The sequence below is a fragment of the Nipponia nippon genome, unplaced genomic scaffold (assembly GCF_047370975.1).
Source record: "Nipponia nippon isolate SJK-2023a ecotype South Korea unplaced genomic scaffold, ASM4737097v1 scaffold_3, whole genome shotgun sequence".
NCBI classification, from domain to species: domain Eukaryota; kingdom Metazoa; phylum Chordata; class Aves; order Pelecaniformes; family Threskiornithidae; genus Nipponia; species Nipponia nippon.
Genome location: NW_028262347.1, coordinates 84,745,498 through 84,762,770, shown reverse-complemented (window position 1 = coordinate 84,762,770; position 17,273 = coordinate 84,745,498). Strand labels below are relative to the sequence as shown.

The window sequence follows — 17,273 nt, the reverse complement described above, 5'->3', positions numbered from 1 at the left end:
AGACTTCCTGGAGCCTCTGGCACTCTCCCTCTCCAAATAAATTGTTAATCGGAAGGTGAATACTTTTGTTTCCCTGTTGTGCTCCATGATGCATAGCAGAATTTGTTGAAACAGTCACTTTCTTTTCCTCCATCATCTTGATAGACTTTGTCACTTCGTTTAAATGGTAAATAGCATGATAACAAAGCCAAACAGGGCGTGGCGCGGCGGAAAGGGCGTGGCGTGGCAGTTTGCGCAGCAGTTCGTGCAGGCAGAGCGATCAGGCAGAGCGAGCAGGCAGCTGGCGAGCTCTCCTTCTGGTCTTCACTCTCCCGGAAGAGACTTAGCTGTGGTTTCCGCTCAGGCAAGAGCCATCGCCAGAAGGGATGTGGCGATGCAGACGGAGCTCCCACTAAAGCATGCAACCACCCAGGTCTCTGGCTGCAGGGAGTGCCAGAGCCTTGCTCTGGTGAAGGGGTACTGCCGTGACAACACCTGCGTGAGGTGCGAGCAGGTGAAGGATCTGCTCAGCATGGTGGCAGAGCTGAAAGAAGAAGTTGCAAGACTGAGAAGTATCAGGGAGTGCGAGAGGGAGATAGACTGGTGGAGCCACTCCCTACCATCCCCGAGATGAGCATGCCAGATGGAAGCATCAAGTGAGGGAGAGGCTCCCCTGCCCTCATGCCATCAGGCAGAGGGAGGGGACCCAAGAGAAGGAGAAGGATGGATGTGGATCCCAGCTCGGCGCAGCAGGCAAATCCTCTCCTGGCCAACCTCACCCCTCCAGGTGCCCCTACACAACAGGTATGAGGCTCTGGAACTTGAGGGCCAGGAGGATGAAGATATAGACAGGGATCCATCCAAGGGGTTGACTGGGGGGAAGCAGTCAGCCCCACACATTACAACGGCCACTGGCAAGAAAAAAAGAAGGGTAATTGTCGTAGGTGACTCCCTTCTGAGGGGAACCGAGGGCCCGATATGCCGACCAGACCCATCCCATAGGGAAGTCTGCTGCCTCCCTGGGGCAAGGATAAGAAACGTTACCAGGAAGCTCCCCAGGCTGGTAAAAGCTTCCGATTATTATCCACCAGTGGTTGTTCAAGTCGGCAGCGATGAGGTAGCTGATAGTGGCATCGAGACAATCAAAAGGGACTTTAGAGAACTAGGGCGATTCTTGAAGGATCAGGAGCACAGGTGGTGTTTTCTTCCATCCCATCAGTAGCCGGGAGGCATATGGAAAGGAACAGGAAGACCCACCTCATCAACACGTGGCTCAGAGGCTGGTGCCAGCGGCAGAATTTGGGGTTTTTCAACCATGGGGCAGTTTACATGGCACCAGGCCTGCTGGAGACAGATGGGGTTCACCTGTCGCAAAGGGGGAAAAGGATCCTGGCCCAGGAGTTAGCTGGCCTCGTTGAGAGAGCTTTAAACTAGATGCGAAGGGGGAAGGGGATAAAACCAGGCTTGCTAGGGATGAGCCTAGGGGTGGCATGCCTGTGTGGGAGAACAGATCAATAGCCCAACTGAAGTGCATTTACACCAATGCACGCAGCATGGGCAATAAACAGGAGGAGCTGGAAGCCACTGTGCGGCAGGAAAACTATGATGTGGTCGCCATCACGAAAACATGGTGGGATGACTCGCACAACTAGAGTGCTGCAATGGATGGCTACAAGCTCTTTAGAAGGGACAGGCTAGGAAGGAGAGGTGGAGGGGTAGCCCTGTATGTTAGGGAGTGTTTTGACTGTCTAGAGCTCAACGAGAGTAATGATAAAGTTGAATGCTTATGGGTTAAGATCAGGGGGAAGGCTAACAAGGCAGACATCCTGGTGGGAGTCTGTTACAGACCACCCAACCAGGACGAGGAAACAGATGAAGTATTCTACAAGCAGTTGGCTGAAGTCTCACAATCCCTAGCCCTTGTTCTCGTGGGAGACTTCAATTTACCAGATATCTGCTGAAAATAAAAACAGCAGAGAGAAAGCAGTCTCGGAGGTTCCTGGAGTGTGTGGAAGATAACTTCCTGATGCAGCTGGTAAGCGAGCCAACCAGGGGAGGTGCCCCACTGGCCCTGCTGTTTACGAACAGAGAAGGCCTGGTGGGCGATGTGGTGGTCGGAGGCTGTCTTGGGCTCAGCGACCACGACATGACAGAGTTTTCAATTCTAGGAGAAGTAAGGAGAGGGGTCACCAAAACCGCTACCCTGAACTTTAGAAGGGCAGACTTTGGGCTGTTCAGGAGTCTGGTTAACAGAGTCCCTTGGGAGGCAGTCCCGAAGGGCAAAGGAGTCCAGGAAGGCTAGATGTTATTCAAGGAGGAAATCTCAAAGGCGCAGGAGCAGGCCATCCCCATGTGCCGCAAGTCAAGCAGGCGGGGGAGAAGACCGGCCTGGCTGAACAGAGAGCTTTGGCTGGAACTCAAGAATAAAAGGAGAGCTTACAACCTTTGGAAGAAGGGGCAGGCGACTCAGGGGGATTACAAGGATGTTGTGAGGATATGCAGAGAGAAGATCAGAAAGGTGAAGGCCCAGCTGGAACTTAAACTGTCCACCACCATTAAAGACAACAAAAAAAGTTTTTATAAATATATCGGTGACAAAAGGAGGGCCAGGGAGAATCTCCCTCCTTTGTTGGATGCAGAAGGTAACCTTGCCACAAAGGATGAGGAGAAGGCAGAGGTACTTAGTGCTTTCTTTGCCTCAGTCTTTAATAGTCAAGCTAGTCATCCTCGGGTTTTTCAGGCCCCTGAGCTGGGGGATGGAGATAGGATGCAGAGTGAAGTCCCAGTTGTCGAGGAGGTGGCAGTCACTGACCTGCTCCTCCACCTGGATGTGCACAAGTCCATGGGGCCAGATGGGATCCACCCGAGGATACTGAGGGAGCTGGCAGAGGAGCTGGCCAAGCCACTCTCCGTCATTTATCAGCAGTCCTGGTCAAGCGGGGAGGTCCCAGATGACTGGAGGTTAGCATATGTGACGCCCCTCTACAAGAAGGGTCGGAAGGAGGATCCCGGGAACTACAGGCCTGTCAGCCTGACCTCGGTGCTGGGGAAGGTTATGGAACAAATCATCTTGAGTGCCATTATGCAGCACGTGCGGGACAACCGGGGGTCAGGCTCAGCCAGCATGGGTTTATGAAAGGGAGATCCTGTTTCACTAACCTGGTCTCCTTCTATGACAAGGTGACCTGCTTAGTGGATGAGGGGAAGGCTGGGGATGTTGTCTACTTGGACTTTAGTAAGGCCTTTGACACAGTCTCCCACAGCATTCTCCTGGAGAAGCTGGCTGCTCATGGCTTGGATGGGTGCACTCTGCACTGGGTTAAAAACCGGCTGGACGGCCGAGCCCAGAGAGTGGTGGTGAATGGAGTCAAATCCAGTTGGCGGCCAGTCACGAGTGGTGTTGCCCAGGGCTCAGTGTTGGGGCTGGTCCTGTTCAACATCTTCATTGATGATCTGGATGAGGGGATCGAGTGCACTCTCAGTAAGTTTGCAGATGACACCAAGTTGCGTGGAAGTGTCGATCTGCTGGAGGGCAGGAAGGCCCTGCAGAGGGACCTGGACAGGCTGGATCGTTGGGCTGGGGCCAACTGTATGAGGTTCAACAAGGCTCAGTGCCGGGTCCTGCACTTTGGTCACAACAACCCCATGCAATGCTACAGGCTTGGGGAGGAGTGGCTGGAGAGCTGCCTGGCAGAAAAGGACCTGGGGGTGTTGGTTGACAGCTGGCTGAACATGAGCCAGCAGTGTGCTCGTGTGGCCAAGAGGGCCAATGGCATCTTGGCCTGTTTCAAGAATAGTGTGGCCAGCAGGACCAGGGAGGTGATAGTGCCCCTGTACTCAGCACTGGTGAGGCCGCACCTTGAGTACTGGGCCCCTCACTACAAGAAGGACATTGAGGTGCTGGAGCGTGTCCAGAGGAGGGCAACGAAGTTGGTGAAGGGTCTGGAGCACAAGTCTTATGAGGAGCGGCTGAGGGAACTGGGGTTGTTTAGCCTGGAGAAGAGGAGGCTGAGGGGAGACCTTATTGCTCTCTACAACTCCCTGAAAGAAGGTTGTAGCCAGGTGGGGGTCGGCCTCTTGACCCTAGTAACGAGTGATAGGAGGAGAGGAAACGGCCTCAAGCTGCGCCAGGGGAGGTTTAGGTTAGACATTAGGAAAAACTTCTTCACTGAGAGGGTGGTCAAGCACTGGAACAGGCTGCCCAGGGAAGTGGTTGAGTCTCCATCCCTGGAGGTATTTAAAGAACGGATAGATACGGTTCTTGAAGACATGGTATAGATGGACTTGGCAGTGATAGGTTGACGGTTGGACTTGATGGTCTTAAGGGTCTTTTCCAACCTTGACGATTTTATGATTCTATGATTCAAACAAGCAAAGAAAAAACCTCCCAAATCCCTGAAAAAGTTGTGTCCACAAAGCTGCTTCCAGTAAATGTTTCCCATTTGTTTGCAGTTCCTACTAGACAACAAAGAAATGGGCCCACGGGCTTGTTACAGCTGTTCTTTATTGCTGAGCCATGCTGTACTGAATGTTGGTCTTCTCTCCACCAGATAGGAGTGACCTGAAGATGAGACCCTCTGCCACCTATGAGCTGTTAGTGGACGGTGTTGGGCCATGGGATTTCACTGGTGGTTTTGTTCCTTGTGAGCTGCTACTTGTTGGAGAGGATGCCTACCCTGTGCTTGTGAGCTCTAAGAAGCAGGTTCTGATCGCCGTTTCACAGTATGGGAAGGGCCAGATGGTGGTTGTTTCTCATGAAGGAATCTTGAAGGACTCCAAGTTTTCCCAGTTCCTCAGAAATGCTGTGGAGTGGCTCAAGCCTTCCCCCGAGGCCCTGGTTGGGGTCCATCCTCATTTGGATTCCCTCTCCCAGCTGCTGCTCAGGGCTGGCACCAAAGTGCAGGCTGGGGCAGAGCTTAGCTGCTCCCTGGGGGTGTACTGTATGGACGCCTATGACAGCACGCAGGCGAAAGCCCTGGTTGGCTTTGTAAAGGGGGGTGGAGGGCTGCTCATTGGAGGCCAAGCCTGGCACTGGGCTAGTCGACATGGCAAGGAGAAGGTGCTGTTTGAATTCCCTGGGAACCAGGTGACCGGTGTGGCTGGTGTGTACTTCACAGGAAACGCTGTGGAGAAAGGCATCTTCAAAGTTGCCAGGAAGATTCCCAAGATCCCATTAATTGTCCCGTGAGTATCTGAATTGCTCTCTATTTAATAAACAACTGGTCAGGTTATGCAGGCGAGTTGTTTATAGAAGATTCTTGAGGTGAGAGATGAGGATGATGGTGAATGCTGGTTCTTTAATAGCCAGGATGGGATGCAACTGTTGTCTTCCACTTTAAGGGGGACCTTCCTGCTGTTTGCAATCGGAAAGAATGGTGTCTTTGACTGCTTCCAGGGCAGCTGGGCCAGGCCTGGGGAATTCATTCAAGGGGAAGGAAATGAGGGGAGCCATCTTTTAGAGCAGCCTGCCTGACCAAGTGTGCCTGAGTGCAACACACAGCAACACGGGGACAGGAGGAGGAACTCCTCTCCCTCTCCCCACACATGCGTACATTCAGGGCAACTTTCCCACAGTTCAAAACCAGGTTGGAGGTGGAGCACCAGGCCAGCGCTCTGGGCCAGGCTCTGTCTGGCAGCTGCTAAACCTGTTTAGCCTGTTATTTGCAGAAATTCACCTTCTGCAAGTGAAACCCTGAGGCTGGTGCAGAGCTGATGGGGTGCCACCTTCCTTCTCAGCTTCTGACAGAGGCTGTGGGCGGGAAATCTCTGTGCTCCCAGTTTGTTTGGGATTCCAGCCTGGCCCTTTCGGTCCTGAAGCAGCAGATGTAAAACTCAGGGCTGTTGTGACTTGTATCACAGTCGACCAAGCAGTGGAGTCCTGGGCATTGCTGTGCCGCCTTCCTCCACCTCCCCTTGCCTGCAGGGGTGCCTGGCTGTGCTTCCCACCACTTTCTGCTGGGTTACACAAGGCACAGTGGGTTCTCCGAGGAGCATGAGTGCTGCTGCGCTTCCTCTGTGTGGCAGCTTCGTTTCACTGCAGTGGAAGCTGCAACAATTACAATAAAATTCCCTGCAAGTCTTTCCTTCACAGCCTTTTCCTTGTGGATATATAATACTAAATTTCTAATATTTTCAAACAAATAATTGGATTTGATACTTCCTAGATGCTCAATTTGTTTCCCAATAAAGGTAATAGAAAGCTCTGCTGTTCAATTCAACAAAGTGCTTAGGACACAGCTGACAAATGTAGTTAATTAAAATTTGCCGATTGAGTCTTGTTCCCACCTGCAGTGCATAGGCATGTTCCCACCGCCTCATGCACAGTGTGTGGAAGAGGGAGAAGGGCAGAGAATTCAGCAGAGAAAAATTATATAGCAATTAACAATACTTTAAATGGTAACTAAGGGTGAATTACACCTTGTTTAGGGTGCTTTTGTGGTGTTTTTGATTGGATCCAGAGCCACCAGAAATTGAGATACCTAATTTCCATGCAACACAGCAGCTCTGTGCATCTGGGCCTTCCTGCTCGCGTTCGCTTAACCCATAGAGAATCAGACTGCAGTCTAAGGCGCGTGCCTGGGCACATACTCTGTGTGACAAAGGGTCTCAGTAAAGTAATAACCAAAGGAGAGCTGCAGATTTAATCCCTGTCCTATGGGCATGCAGAAGGGCAGCATCTTCAATATTCATCTGAATATTCTATTGAGTTGGCTGCAATGGCCGCATAACAACAGATTCTTTCCAGGTGTTGGGGGAAAACCGTGTTTGGCAGAACCAGGAGAAAGTGTAAACAATGCAAATGAGAGTAATTCAACATGTCTTTCTCCACAGTGACATATAGGAGTTATAGGGAAATAGCAGAGACAAGAGGGCCTTGCACAATACAATCTCTTTATATTGTGGAGACCAACCAGTGGTAACGTGAGGACTATGTGTTAGGGCCCTGATTCAACTTCTAGTCATTCATTATTTGTCTAGCTGTGTGTCTGCCTGTCCATCTAGCTCATCTGCCCTAGTTATCCTGTCTTCAGTTCTCAACAGTGGCGGAGGCTGGGAGAAGACACAGAGAAATCTTTTGGGCTTAGCTAGTTGATAATGACTAGCGTGGGGTAAATGGAGAAAGTTTTTGTTATAGGAGATGTGCCAATTCCCATATCATTTGCAGTTTGAACCTGCAGTTTTCAAAATATTAAAAGTCTTCCGATTTTTGAGTTTCTGCAATGTATTTATATTTTCAAGCTGCTGTTCAAAGCCAGAGGTCTAGAAACATCCTTTTGACCTCTCCTTTCTCTCCTTTTTTAAATGAGTGCTGAGATTCCTACAGATTTGCTTGGCTGCAAAAACCAAGGCTTTAAAAGGAGAAAAATGAGGTATTAATGGATTATTTTTTTTTTAAATTAAAGAGTTGGCAACATGATATACTAGGATGAGGGAGGAAGAAGAGGTAGGCATGGACAAGGTGGCCTTTTGTGCAAAGGATGCTGGGATGGGGGCTAACCTGGACCTCTCTTGGTTTTGCAGGCACCAGGCCAACCTTGGCCTTGATGCTGAGTTTCTCCTGCGTGGTGTGTCGGAGCTGGATTTGGTGACAGGGGGCGTGCCCTCCATCTTGCTGGTGCACGGTGTACTCTCCTTCCCGCTCTGCCTGGACAGCTCGCACCGCTGCCTCTTAGCTGCAGCACGCTATGGCCGAGGCCGTGTTGTGGTGGCAACCCACGAGAGCCAGCTGTTCTCCCCAAAGCTGGCCAGATTCCTGCTCAATGCTGTCCGCTGGCTGGATGCTGGGAGAAAGGGGCTGGTGGGTGTGGATGCCAGCCTGAAGAAACTGTGTAGCCTCCTCTCTCAGGAAGAGGTGAAGTCCCAGGTGTCACAGCTGACAGGCGACATCAGCGTGTACTGCTGCTCTTCCTACAGCGACAGAGAGGCGGAGAGGGTTCACGCTTTTGTGGCAGAGGGAGGTGGCCTACTGGTTGGAGGCCAGGCCTGGTACTGGGCTTCCCAGAACAGCGGCCAAGCTGCTGTGGCAAAATATCCTGGCAACAAAATCCTCAACCGCTTTGGGCTGAGCATCCTGGGGCAGAGTGTCCAGGCAGCTAAGCTCCCGGCCGTGAGGTCTGGGGAGCACTACCACTTCCGCAAGGCGCTTGCTCTTTTCAACAGGCATGTAGACAAGCATGAGGAGCTCAAGGCCCCCTTGAAGGACTGGCTGCAAAGGCTAGCACAAGACTGCACTGCCTTTCTGCACATCCCAGCCCGTGACTGCCCTGCATATGCCTCGCTCCACCGCATCCTGACCAAAGTGCTTCAGAGAAGCGGGATCCCACATGTCAGCAGGCACTGCCCTGTCAAGAGCAACTCCAAAGAGGCAGTCCTTCTCTGCATGGCGACTGAGCTGTCCCTCACCATGACAGACAGTGCAGCCCTAGTGCAGAAATCTGCTGCTGGGGTTTGTGCCCTCCCCATCACTGTGGAAATTGATGGCACAAACCCAGGTGAGGAGTGTATCTCCCTTCCTCTTGAGGCATCCAGTTGCTGGGATCGATAGGGTGCCCGTCCTCAGTGTACATGTGTCTGTGTATGTCTGAACATGGACACAGATGTGCAATTTCACTGTGGGCTTGTGAGGAGGCTGACCTCTGTGTAGTGGCAGATAGGCTTCTTTTGTGGCCAGCCCTGATTTCAGTGCTCTGAAACACCCCGTGAAAGTCCTGCTTCCTCGCTGTTGGTGCACGGGCACTTGGGGGAGAAGAACCACCTAACAGAGGCACTTCAGGGTACTTGCACAGCACAATGGCTTTGGGAAGAAAGCTTCCTTGAGAAACCCTAGGCTCTATGCTGCAGGTTGTTGGTGCCATGGTTGTGCTGATGCAGCTGTCTATGGGGCCATCATACAAAGAGGTAGGAATTAGGAACAAAAGGTTGGGTTTTTTTAATCTAGGTAATTTCAGCCTGAGTTGTAGCACAGTCTCACAATTGTGTCAGCACAGTTGATGGAGTGACGGTCTGGTTTTGGGGGTGAAAACAAGAGGCTGGAAGCATGGTGGGAACTTCTTGAGCTGACACCACCACTGAAGCCAAGGTGTTTGGTAATTACACCCTGAATGATTTGTCTAAGCTTAGGCCTTGTATCTATACAACCTTGCTGAGATTCCTGCTCACAGCTGATGTGCTTAAACTCTAGGTTGAATTCCACTAGTAAGGTATTATCCCCAGGAGAGATGAATCTTGATTTTTTTGTATTGGAATGTGATTGAGAGGGGTTGTTTCCAAACCATTCTAATGAGATGAAGGAGACTGTTCTGGAGTGGTGATGTCTGAGTGCAGAGGATATGTGGAGAGAAAAGTTGCAGAACAACTGCTCACTGGTTTTAACACTAATGAGTCAGGACAAAAGGGGAACATGTATTTTGTTTGACAAGAAATATTCAGAATTTGTGTCATTTGACATTAAGAAAAAGAAAGAAGTGCTAGCAAACCCTGAACACCATTTCAAAACTGCCTTTAGTGCAAATTCAGCAAAACTGAGATGAGTTGGTGAAACATTGTAATATGGTCTAATTTGCATTTTTCCTTGGATTAGGTTTTGCTTGACAAAACTGGTCTTGCTTTCTTGGAGGACAAGAAGGGTTGTAAGTTGGGTGCAGTTCATCTCTTTTTAGGACTTTTGCTGTTTGTGTTGAGATATGCTTGAGTAAACTTTATGTCACAACTAGGGAGTGGATTTTGCCTGATCATTACAGTAGAGATGGATCAGTTTTGCACTGTGTGTCACAAGTGTTTGCAGAGATCTAGGTAGAGGAGACTTGCATTTCCATGGGAAGACTGTCTAGAAGCATGCTGAATTGTAGTGGTATGGTGGGGTACCCATCTTACAGTTACACCTAGCATAGGACAGTCCTTTCAGGCTTTCTCATAACTTCAGTCAGCTAGAAGTGATAATTCATGTGGGCCTCAGCTTGTGCTGGACCAGTCAGTAAGTAAAAATGTGATGTCACTGTCAGTCTGTTATTTAGGAGATGTTTTATGACCATCACAACTTCAACCATGTTTAATGCCACCACAGTATGCACCTCTTATGAGGGCTTTAGGGTAAGAGGATCTGAGTGAAGGAGGTGGTGGGGTTTTGGTTTCTTATTTTTTCCTTCTTATTTTTAAAAGATACTAGTAAACACATTTAAGCTTGGCATTTCCAGAAGTTCAAATTTGGGTGGGCTTGCTTGCTAATGGTGTGATGATATTGTTCATGCTGCTACCCTGTTGCTTTAAAACTATATTTGTGACAGCTTGGGTAAAACATGAGACACTTCTGTGAGTGTAGAGCAAGGAAAAAGAAAAGGATGGAATAATCTTCTATTGCAGCTTGAAATCTCCAGAATCCATAACAGCAGGCTGAAGAAGTGCTTGACTGTTGCATGTCCTCTTGCCTTTTAGGTAACACAGCCTGGAGGAGTACAGGACTCTACCTTCCTGAAGGGCACACTGCAGTTATAACATTCCCTTGCCTGGTGGTCGGTGCTGGTCTGAAGGTAAGCTGTCTCTGGTTTGGCTTGTGTTTACACCGACGTATTTGTCAGGTGAGCACTCAAAAATGACATGGACAAGGGTTTTCCCCTTACTTGTTTTGCTGCCTTTTCAGTCCTTTCCTACTGCTGCCATCCTGTGGCACTTTCAGTGCATTGTCATAATTTTTCACCTGGTTTCCCACTCTCTTCTGTTGCATTCCTCTTCTTTCTGTGTGCTGGCAGGATAATTGAGTATGACTGCTGCCTAAAGGCAGCTGTATTTGTTTTGTTATCGTGCAAAGAGAACTGATCAAGGTGATTTTCAGGCCCAAGATAAGTATTTGGGCCCTTCTAAGCACCAAACTTAGTTCTACTGTCTCTCAAGATCTCCCATCAGGTACTTTCACAGTGCTGTCACTATTGCTCATAAAGATGTATCCCGATCAGATGTAAACTGGTTACCAGGGATCCTGTTCTCTGCAAGGTACGAAGCAGATAAATGCTTACCTGCTTGGATATTTTTTGCAGTGAGCTCCCTGCAGCTGAACTGCAAAGTTAACTCAGGTGTTTCCGTCTGATCCTGCAGCCACATGCTGTCTGTTTTATTGTATTGAGGACTAAGGAAGAGGCACAATAAAAGAAGCCAGCAGTGATCACATCTCTCCAATGCACATATGTTACAGTATGTGACTTTAATGCTGGTGAAGGGTGAAGGAATCATAGAATCATAGAATCATCAAGGTTGGAAAAGACCCTTAAGATCATCGAGTCCAACCGTCAACCTATCACTGCCAAGTCCATCTACACCATGTCTTCAAGCACCATATCTATCCGTTCTTTAAATACCTCCAGGGATGGAGACTCAACCACTTCCCTGGGCAGCCTGTTCCAGTGCTTGGCCACCCTCTCAGTGAAGAAGTTTTTCCTAATGTCTAACCTAAACCTCCCCTGGCGCAGCTTGAGGCCGTTTCCTCTCGTCCTATCACTCGTTACTAGGGTCAAGAGGCCGACCCCCACCTGGCTACAACCTCCTTTCAGGGAGTTGTAGAGAGCAATAAGGTCTCCCCTCAGCCTCCTCTTCTCCAGGCTAAATAACCCCAGTTCCCTCAGCCGCTCCTCATAAGACTTGTGCTCCAGACCCTTCACCAACTTCGTTGCCCTCCTCTGGACACGCTCCAGCACCTCAATGTCCTTCTTGTAGTGAGGGGCCCAAAACTGAACACAGTACTCAAGGTGTGGCTTCACCAGTGCCGAGTACAGGGGCACTATCACCTCCCTGGTCCTGCTGGCCACACTATTCTTGAAACAGGCCAGGATGCCATTGGCCCTCTTGGCCACACGAGCACACTGCTGGCTCATGTTCAGGTGGCTGTCAGCCAACGCCCCCAGGTCAATGCAAGTACAGTGCACTGAAAGAAGTCACCTGAACTGGTGGTGAAGGATGTTGATCCACTAATAATGTGAGTATAGTTGTAAGAATGTCTGAGACAGGGACAGCAGTTTTTCACTAGCTTTTTTCACTTGTTTTGCTGCTTCTGGTCACCACAGGCTGGAGGCAGAAGGCTGCTTATGCGTGCGTGCCCTGCAGGGACAGTGCTGCAGCAGGTGGCTCAGGGTGTTGGGCTTGGTCTGCCAGGTCACACTTTGAGCCCTTTAACCAGCTTTTCCTACCCTTCTGTTTGCCAGGTGCAGATTGGGTGTCACACAGATGACCTCTCTCACGCCACAGAGCTGAAACGGGCCCCGATGGTAATACGCACCTGTGACATTGCCTGCCAGAAACAGTCTATTTCCTGTCTCTGGGGTGGCCTCATTTACATCGTAGTACCAGCAAAGAGTGTCCTGGGGAAAGTGCCCATCACGGTAGAAGGGGCAGTCAGAGCTCCTTTCTTCAAGCTCGGTAAGTTTGTTTACCTTGGTGCCTTTCTCCTTCAGTGCTGCTCACAGATGCTGCTATCCCTGTAACGGAAAGGAAAGATGGTCTTGTGCTTAGGAACATCTTAGGAATGCTTGGGTTTTGGAATACCCAGATTTAGTTTCCTTGCTTTGTCGTCCTCTAGGATTCTGAGTAGGTCACTTAGTCACTCTGTGCCTGCTATGTGGCAGGAGGTAGGTGAGGGAGCTGTCACAAAATGGGCAGGGCTTGTCCAAACCGACATTTCTTGGAGACTGGAGTTGTCATTTCCGATGGAAACCATCGTGTTGGAGGGAGACAGGCTAACCACTGCCACGACAAAGCTTGCCTTGCGCTCTGCCTGCTTTATTGTGCCTCCACATGGCCATCTCCGGTCCCTACAGTAAATCTCTCTGCTGAATTTCCTGCGTTTCTGTCAGTTTCTCTTCCTGTATGCAATTCCTTCTTGCGCTTCTGTCCAACTAAACACAACCAGGGTTGTTATATGAAGCAGCAAATCTCTGCTGGAGAAGAAGAAATGAGATCATCAAGAGACGCTGGAGAAACCTGATGCTTCTTGTTCTCAGATGGAAAACTGGGATCTGTTCTTGCTATGCTACTACTCTGGTATATGCCAGTCCTCTTCTGTCTGTCTCCCATCCATAAAAGAGCCTGAGGAGACTTTCCAAGCACAGGATGAGGATTAACTAGTTAACAGCCACCACCCTCAGTCATGCAAGTACCACATACTGTTTTCCAAGAGAATTTCACGACTGTGGTCTCTTTCTCCAGCTTGACCTCTGGGAGCATGCTCAAAAGTCAGAGTTGTGCTTAACCAATTTTCTGTGTTGTCAATGTAGGGGAGACCTGTGAAAGCCAGTGGAAGGCCTGTATCCGGCACTACCCTGCTCCCTGGGCAGAACTGGCTGTTGAGAATCTCATCCTGACAGTGCCGTCTGACAGCATCCGCCACATGGAGAGCCCACAGCCGCTGCTGACCCTGTGGAATGAGATCATGGTGGCAATAAGCAAATTAGCAGCCATACCAACAAAATTCCCAAGGCCAGAGAGGATTGTAACAGATGTCCAGATCTCATTTGGTAGGTGCTTTGCCGTATGGCCTTCTCAAGAGCTAAGAGACAAGTGGCCTCTAGCAGCAATGTGTATTCCTTCAAGGTTATTTTGCTAAAACCAGACTGGGAACATACGTAAGGTGTTAAATGACTGTGACCCTTGCATAATTGTGAGCGAGCGACTCTGTCACGATGGAGACGTGGTAGGGCAGGGCTTAAAAAAATGTATTGACCCTTTCAGATGCCCCCCTGCTCTCAAAACTGGTGTTGTCTCACTCAGCTGTTCTGCTGCCTGGGTGTATTAAGGGGCAGAGCTGCTGACTGCAGTGGCTGTCACTCACATGTAGTTACTCATTCTCCCTCCTGAATGAACTGCAGAGTCAGTGCAGCTGGGAGACAGTGACCTGATTTCTTTTTTTTCCATGCCTCAGCCAACTACAGGACTATTCTCACACATTCAGTGACAATTGTTAAACCTGTGTGTGCCTACCTGCTGGAGATGGGCTCCACAAAGGTTATTGTGGGCAAAGCTTAGCCCGAAGAGATGTGTGCCTGAGTTCATGGCAATGGAGAAATAGAACCGATATCACTGTCAAAGCCCATGAGTTTGTAGTTTTGCAGCTGATGCTCCCCCCCCCCCCCAGTTTTTCCAGTTGTGAACTGAGTGCATTTGATCCAGAGTCAAATTATATGGTAAATGTGGAAATTTGCAATACAAGTTTTGTTCAGTTGTTTTCCAAAATAGACTGATTAAATTCATCATCCCACAATGAGACAAGGGCTTGGCATGAACCCTGATGTCCTAACCCTTTGCTAAGCCACATAGAAAGCATTTGTTGCACGTCTTTTGGGAGTGTTGTGTTCTGCTATCCTGAGCAAATGCCAGTTAAAAAAATCGTAGTCTGCAGACATAAAATTTCCTTCTGTTTTGGGTGGGCTAAATGGTTTCACTCACATCTCTGAACCTGAACTTTTTGGGTGCCAGTGGCTGCTAAATGCATGCATCCATATTATTAAACAAGAGGGAGCTCAAGATCTTAAATAGTTCCTGCAGGAAGGGGGTTACCATTCATGTTCTCCAGCTTGGGTAGACTACAAGCTTAGTGTTCAGTCAAAGCCAGCTGTGTAGGCTCCCTATGTAGTGAGTGTAAAGGGCTGTTTATCCCCTGCTACAATAGGTGTTTGAGTTTGGGGAGGGAACTCTTGTATGAAGCTTTGGGAATCTTGAAGAAGAAGGACAAATTAGGGCTGAAGACACCACGGAGACATGAGTAACATCCCTTGCAGTGCAAGATCCTTGCCTAGCATGATGCTAGGAAGTTGTTTATAGAATAGCTATCCTATGAGGTTAAGAACAGGCTGAAGCACGACAAGCTTTTTAGCGCTTAAGCATGACAAACTGTGACTTTCATGTGTCTCATCCACACTGCTGACTACTGGAGTGCTGACCTGCAATATCCACACTCTACATAGGAAGACTCAAGCTCTGCCATGGTGCTGAATCACATTACTGCATGGTTGGGTTGGCGTCAACTGCGCTCAGTTTGTGAGAGTTCAGGTATACACCTGGGCAGTGGTCAGGCTTTTTCCCTCCTCCTAAAATCTCAACCTCAGTCTAATCGTGAGTGTATGCTTATGTATAAAAAGGGAAAGCAGGCAAAACTGCTTAACTGATAGTTTAGTACTACCTTTACACTGCTTATTTGACTATTTGTTAGGGTGAAACTTAGTATTCCTTATCTTACAAAGGGAAAAATTTGTCATTCATGGTAATGCAGTGTGGTTTGTGAGATGGAGGAAAGGCACTAGAGAAATGAAAAAAAAATACAGTCATTTATGTCTAAGAGGCACTGGGGTGAGCACTTATGACGTGTGTTGGTACCTGTCTTTCCTGCAGGCTGGATGCATGCTGGCTACCCCATCATGGGCCACCTAGATTCGGTGAAGGAGATGTTAGACATAAAGCACATGCAAACTACTGGTCTTTGGGGTCCCATCCATGAGCTGGGACACAATCAACAGCAGCAAGCATGGGAGTTTCCCCCTCATACCACAGAGGCCACCTGCAACCTCTGGTCTGTCTATGTTCATGAGAAGGTGCTGGGGATTCCTCGGCATCAGGCCCATGAGGCGCTTAGGCCACAGTGTCGGGAGGAAAGGATAAAAGAGTATCTGAAGAAAGGTGCTCAACTAAAGAACTGGGAGGTGTGGACTGCTCTGGAGACATACCTACAGGTAACTGGGAAAAGCGGGTGTATTCTTAGTGCAATCAGTGAAGCCTGTGTCAGAAGGATGTCTGCAGCCTGGTGACTGTAGCTGTCATGCCTTGCAAGTGTTTGCTTACAATCTGGGTTCATCTTGGGTCCAGAAAGCACCTGAGAGGTATACAGACAGAGCATCTAATGCTGATGTCTCCTGAAAGCCTTCCTTTGCCAGACTTGGGCTTAGCCACTCAGGGAGAGAGCTTAGTGCAATATACTAATCTTTCTCTCTAGGCGAGAAACAGGAACTGCTTCTTGTTATACAGCATGGGAAAAGGATTATCAAACTTGGGCACAGCTCTTCAATCTGCTGCAGATTTCGTGTGGGACATTGGGCTAGTTGGCAGAAAAAAACTTGGCATTGTAAAGTGTCTAGAAGAGCCAGGCTTCTCGCAGTGTCCTGGTGAGTTACATGGCTAGGCTTCTCTTTACAAAACATAGCAGAGTGGGGTGTTCATATCAGCCGGTGCACTGAGTGGGGCCAGTGTACTCCATCAAGCGGCACAGGGACAGATTCAGCTTATCCTCCTGCACATGTAACTGGATCCCTCACTGTGGTCGAGACTCTAAATCATGAACCCTGTCCTAGATTAAAGTGCATTCTCTTGGGAAGCATGCAAGAGACATTTTTCCCTTCCTCCTTTCCCTTAATCGTTGTAGCAACTAGTGCTCTAATGGAGAGAACACTCAACCTGATTTTAACTGGGGACTGTAAGGCGAATGTCCGTTATGATGGCTTAAGCTACTGACTGTTGTGAGGTCAGTATCCCGCAGCCCCCTTGTCTGGAACTCTCATATATTATAGGAACAAGAAAATGTTTATTGGAGGAGTATTGATCCTGATTTTTCCACATCCCAGAGAAGTGCCTGAATCATCAAGATGAAGAGTCAACCTCTGTTTTCTCTGGTGCAATGAATATCAAAATAGTTATACAGAGTGGAACAGTTTCAAAAGGGGAAATTTTCCCACACTACCTTACCAGTTTGGCCACTGCCCCACTGCCTGACCCACACCCTGTAGGCTGGGATCTCCCATCTCGTGTCTGGCTACTGACAGGACTGCTGGGATAAATGTGACATGAAAGAACAATTACAATTCTGTCTATATACTGTCCCTATTACAGCCATAATGGTGTTGGTTTTTTTTCCTATGGAATGGTCTCCATGTTCCTTTAAACCCCACATTTGGCTGCCATTTAGATACTTTTCACATTCCTTCAATCCAGGAAGTCTTCAGCCTTCTTCGGGCCTGTTTAGGTTGAACTCCTGTCTGGTTCTTACACTTGCATGGCAGCACAGTGTGCTCTGGTCTTGCCATTGCCTGATGGAGCATACCATCTCTCAGAGTTCAGCCTGGATACCCATTTACCTCTCCAGAGTGGTCACTAAAGCCTATAACACAGATCTTGAAAAAAAAAAAAGGTATAAAACAATTAGAAAATCCGTTAATTGTCCCAAGACATTTACAGATTTAAATGGAACAACAAAACTCCTGTCTACTGTTCTGTCTCCACCTCCTCACTGTTTGCTTTGGAGTAAAGTCAGAAACCTCCAGGGTTCTGTC

At 48.8% G+C, this 17,273-nt stretch overlaps 1 protein-coding gene across 7 annotated transcripts in view; it reads left to right on the top strand.

The window, feature by feature from the left end:
- Positions 1–17,273, top strand: part of TCAF2 (TRPM8 channel associated factor 2) — a 51,334-nt gene that overhangs the window by 31,396 nt on the left and 2,665 nt on the right. For 4 of the 7 annotated variants that reach the window (XM_087763761.1, XM_087763759.1, XM_087763762.1 and 1 more), the window contains exons 2-7: positions 4,530–5,163; positions 7,501–8,471; positions 10,411–10,505; positions 12,168–12,381; positions 13,236–13,475; positions 15,346–15,683. In XM_087763761.1, the coding sequence (XP_087619887.1) occupies positions 4,547–5,163; positions 7,501–8,471; positions 10,411–10,505; positions 12,168–12,381; positions 13,236–13,475; positions 15,346–15,683 (2,475 nt within the window). In that variant the 5' untranslated portion in view covers positions 4,530–4,546. Of the gene's footprint in view, positions 1–250; positions 784–4,507; positions 5,164–7,500; positions 8,472–10,410; positions 10,506–12,167; positions 12,382–13,235; positions 13,476–15,345; positions 15,684–17,273 lie in introns of those variants that run through there. The other 3 variants (XM_087763760.1, XM_087763763.1, XM_009466181.2) reach the window with 3 other exon arrangements.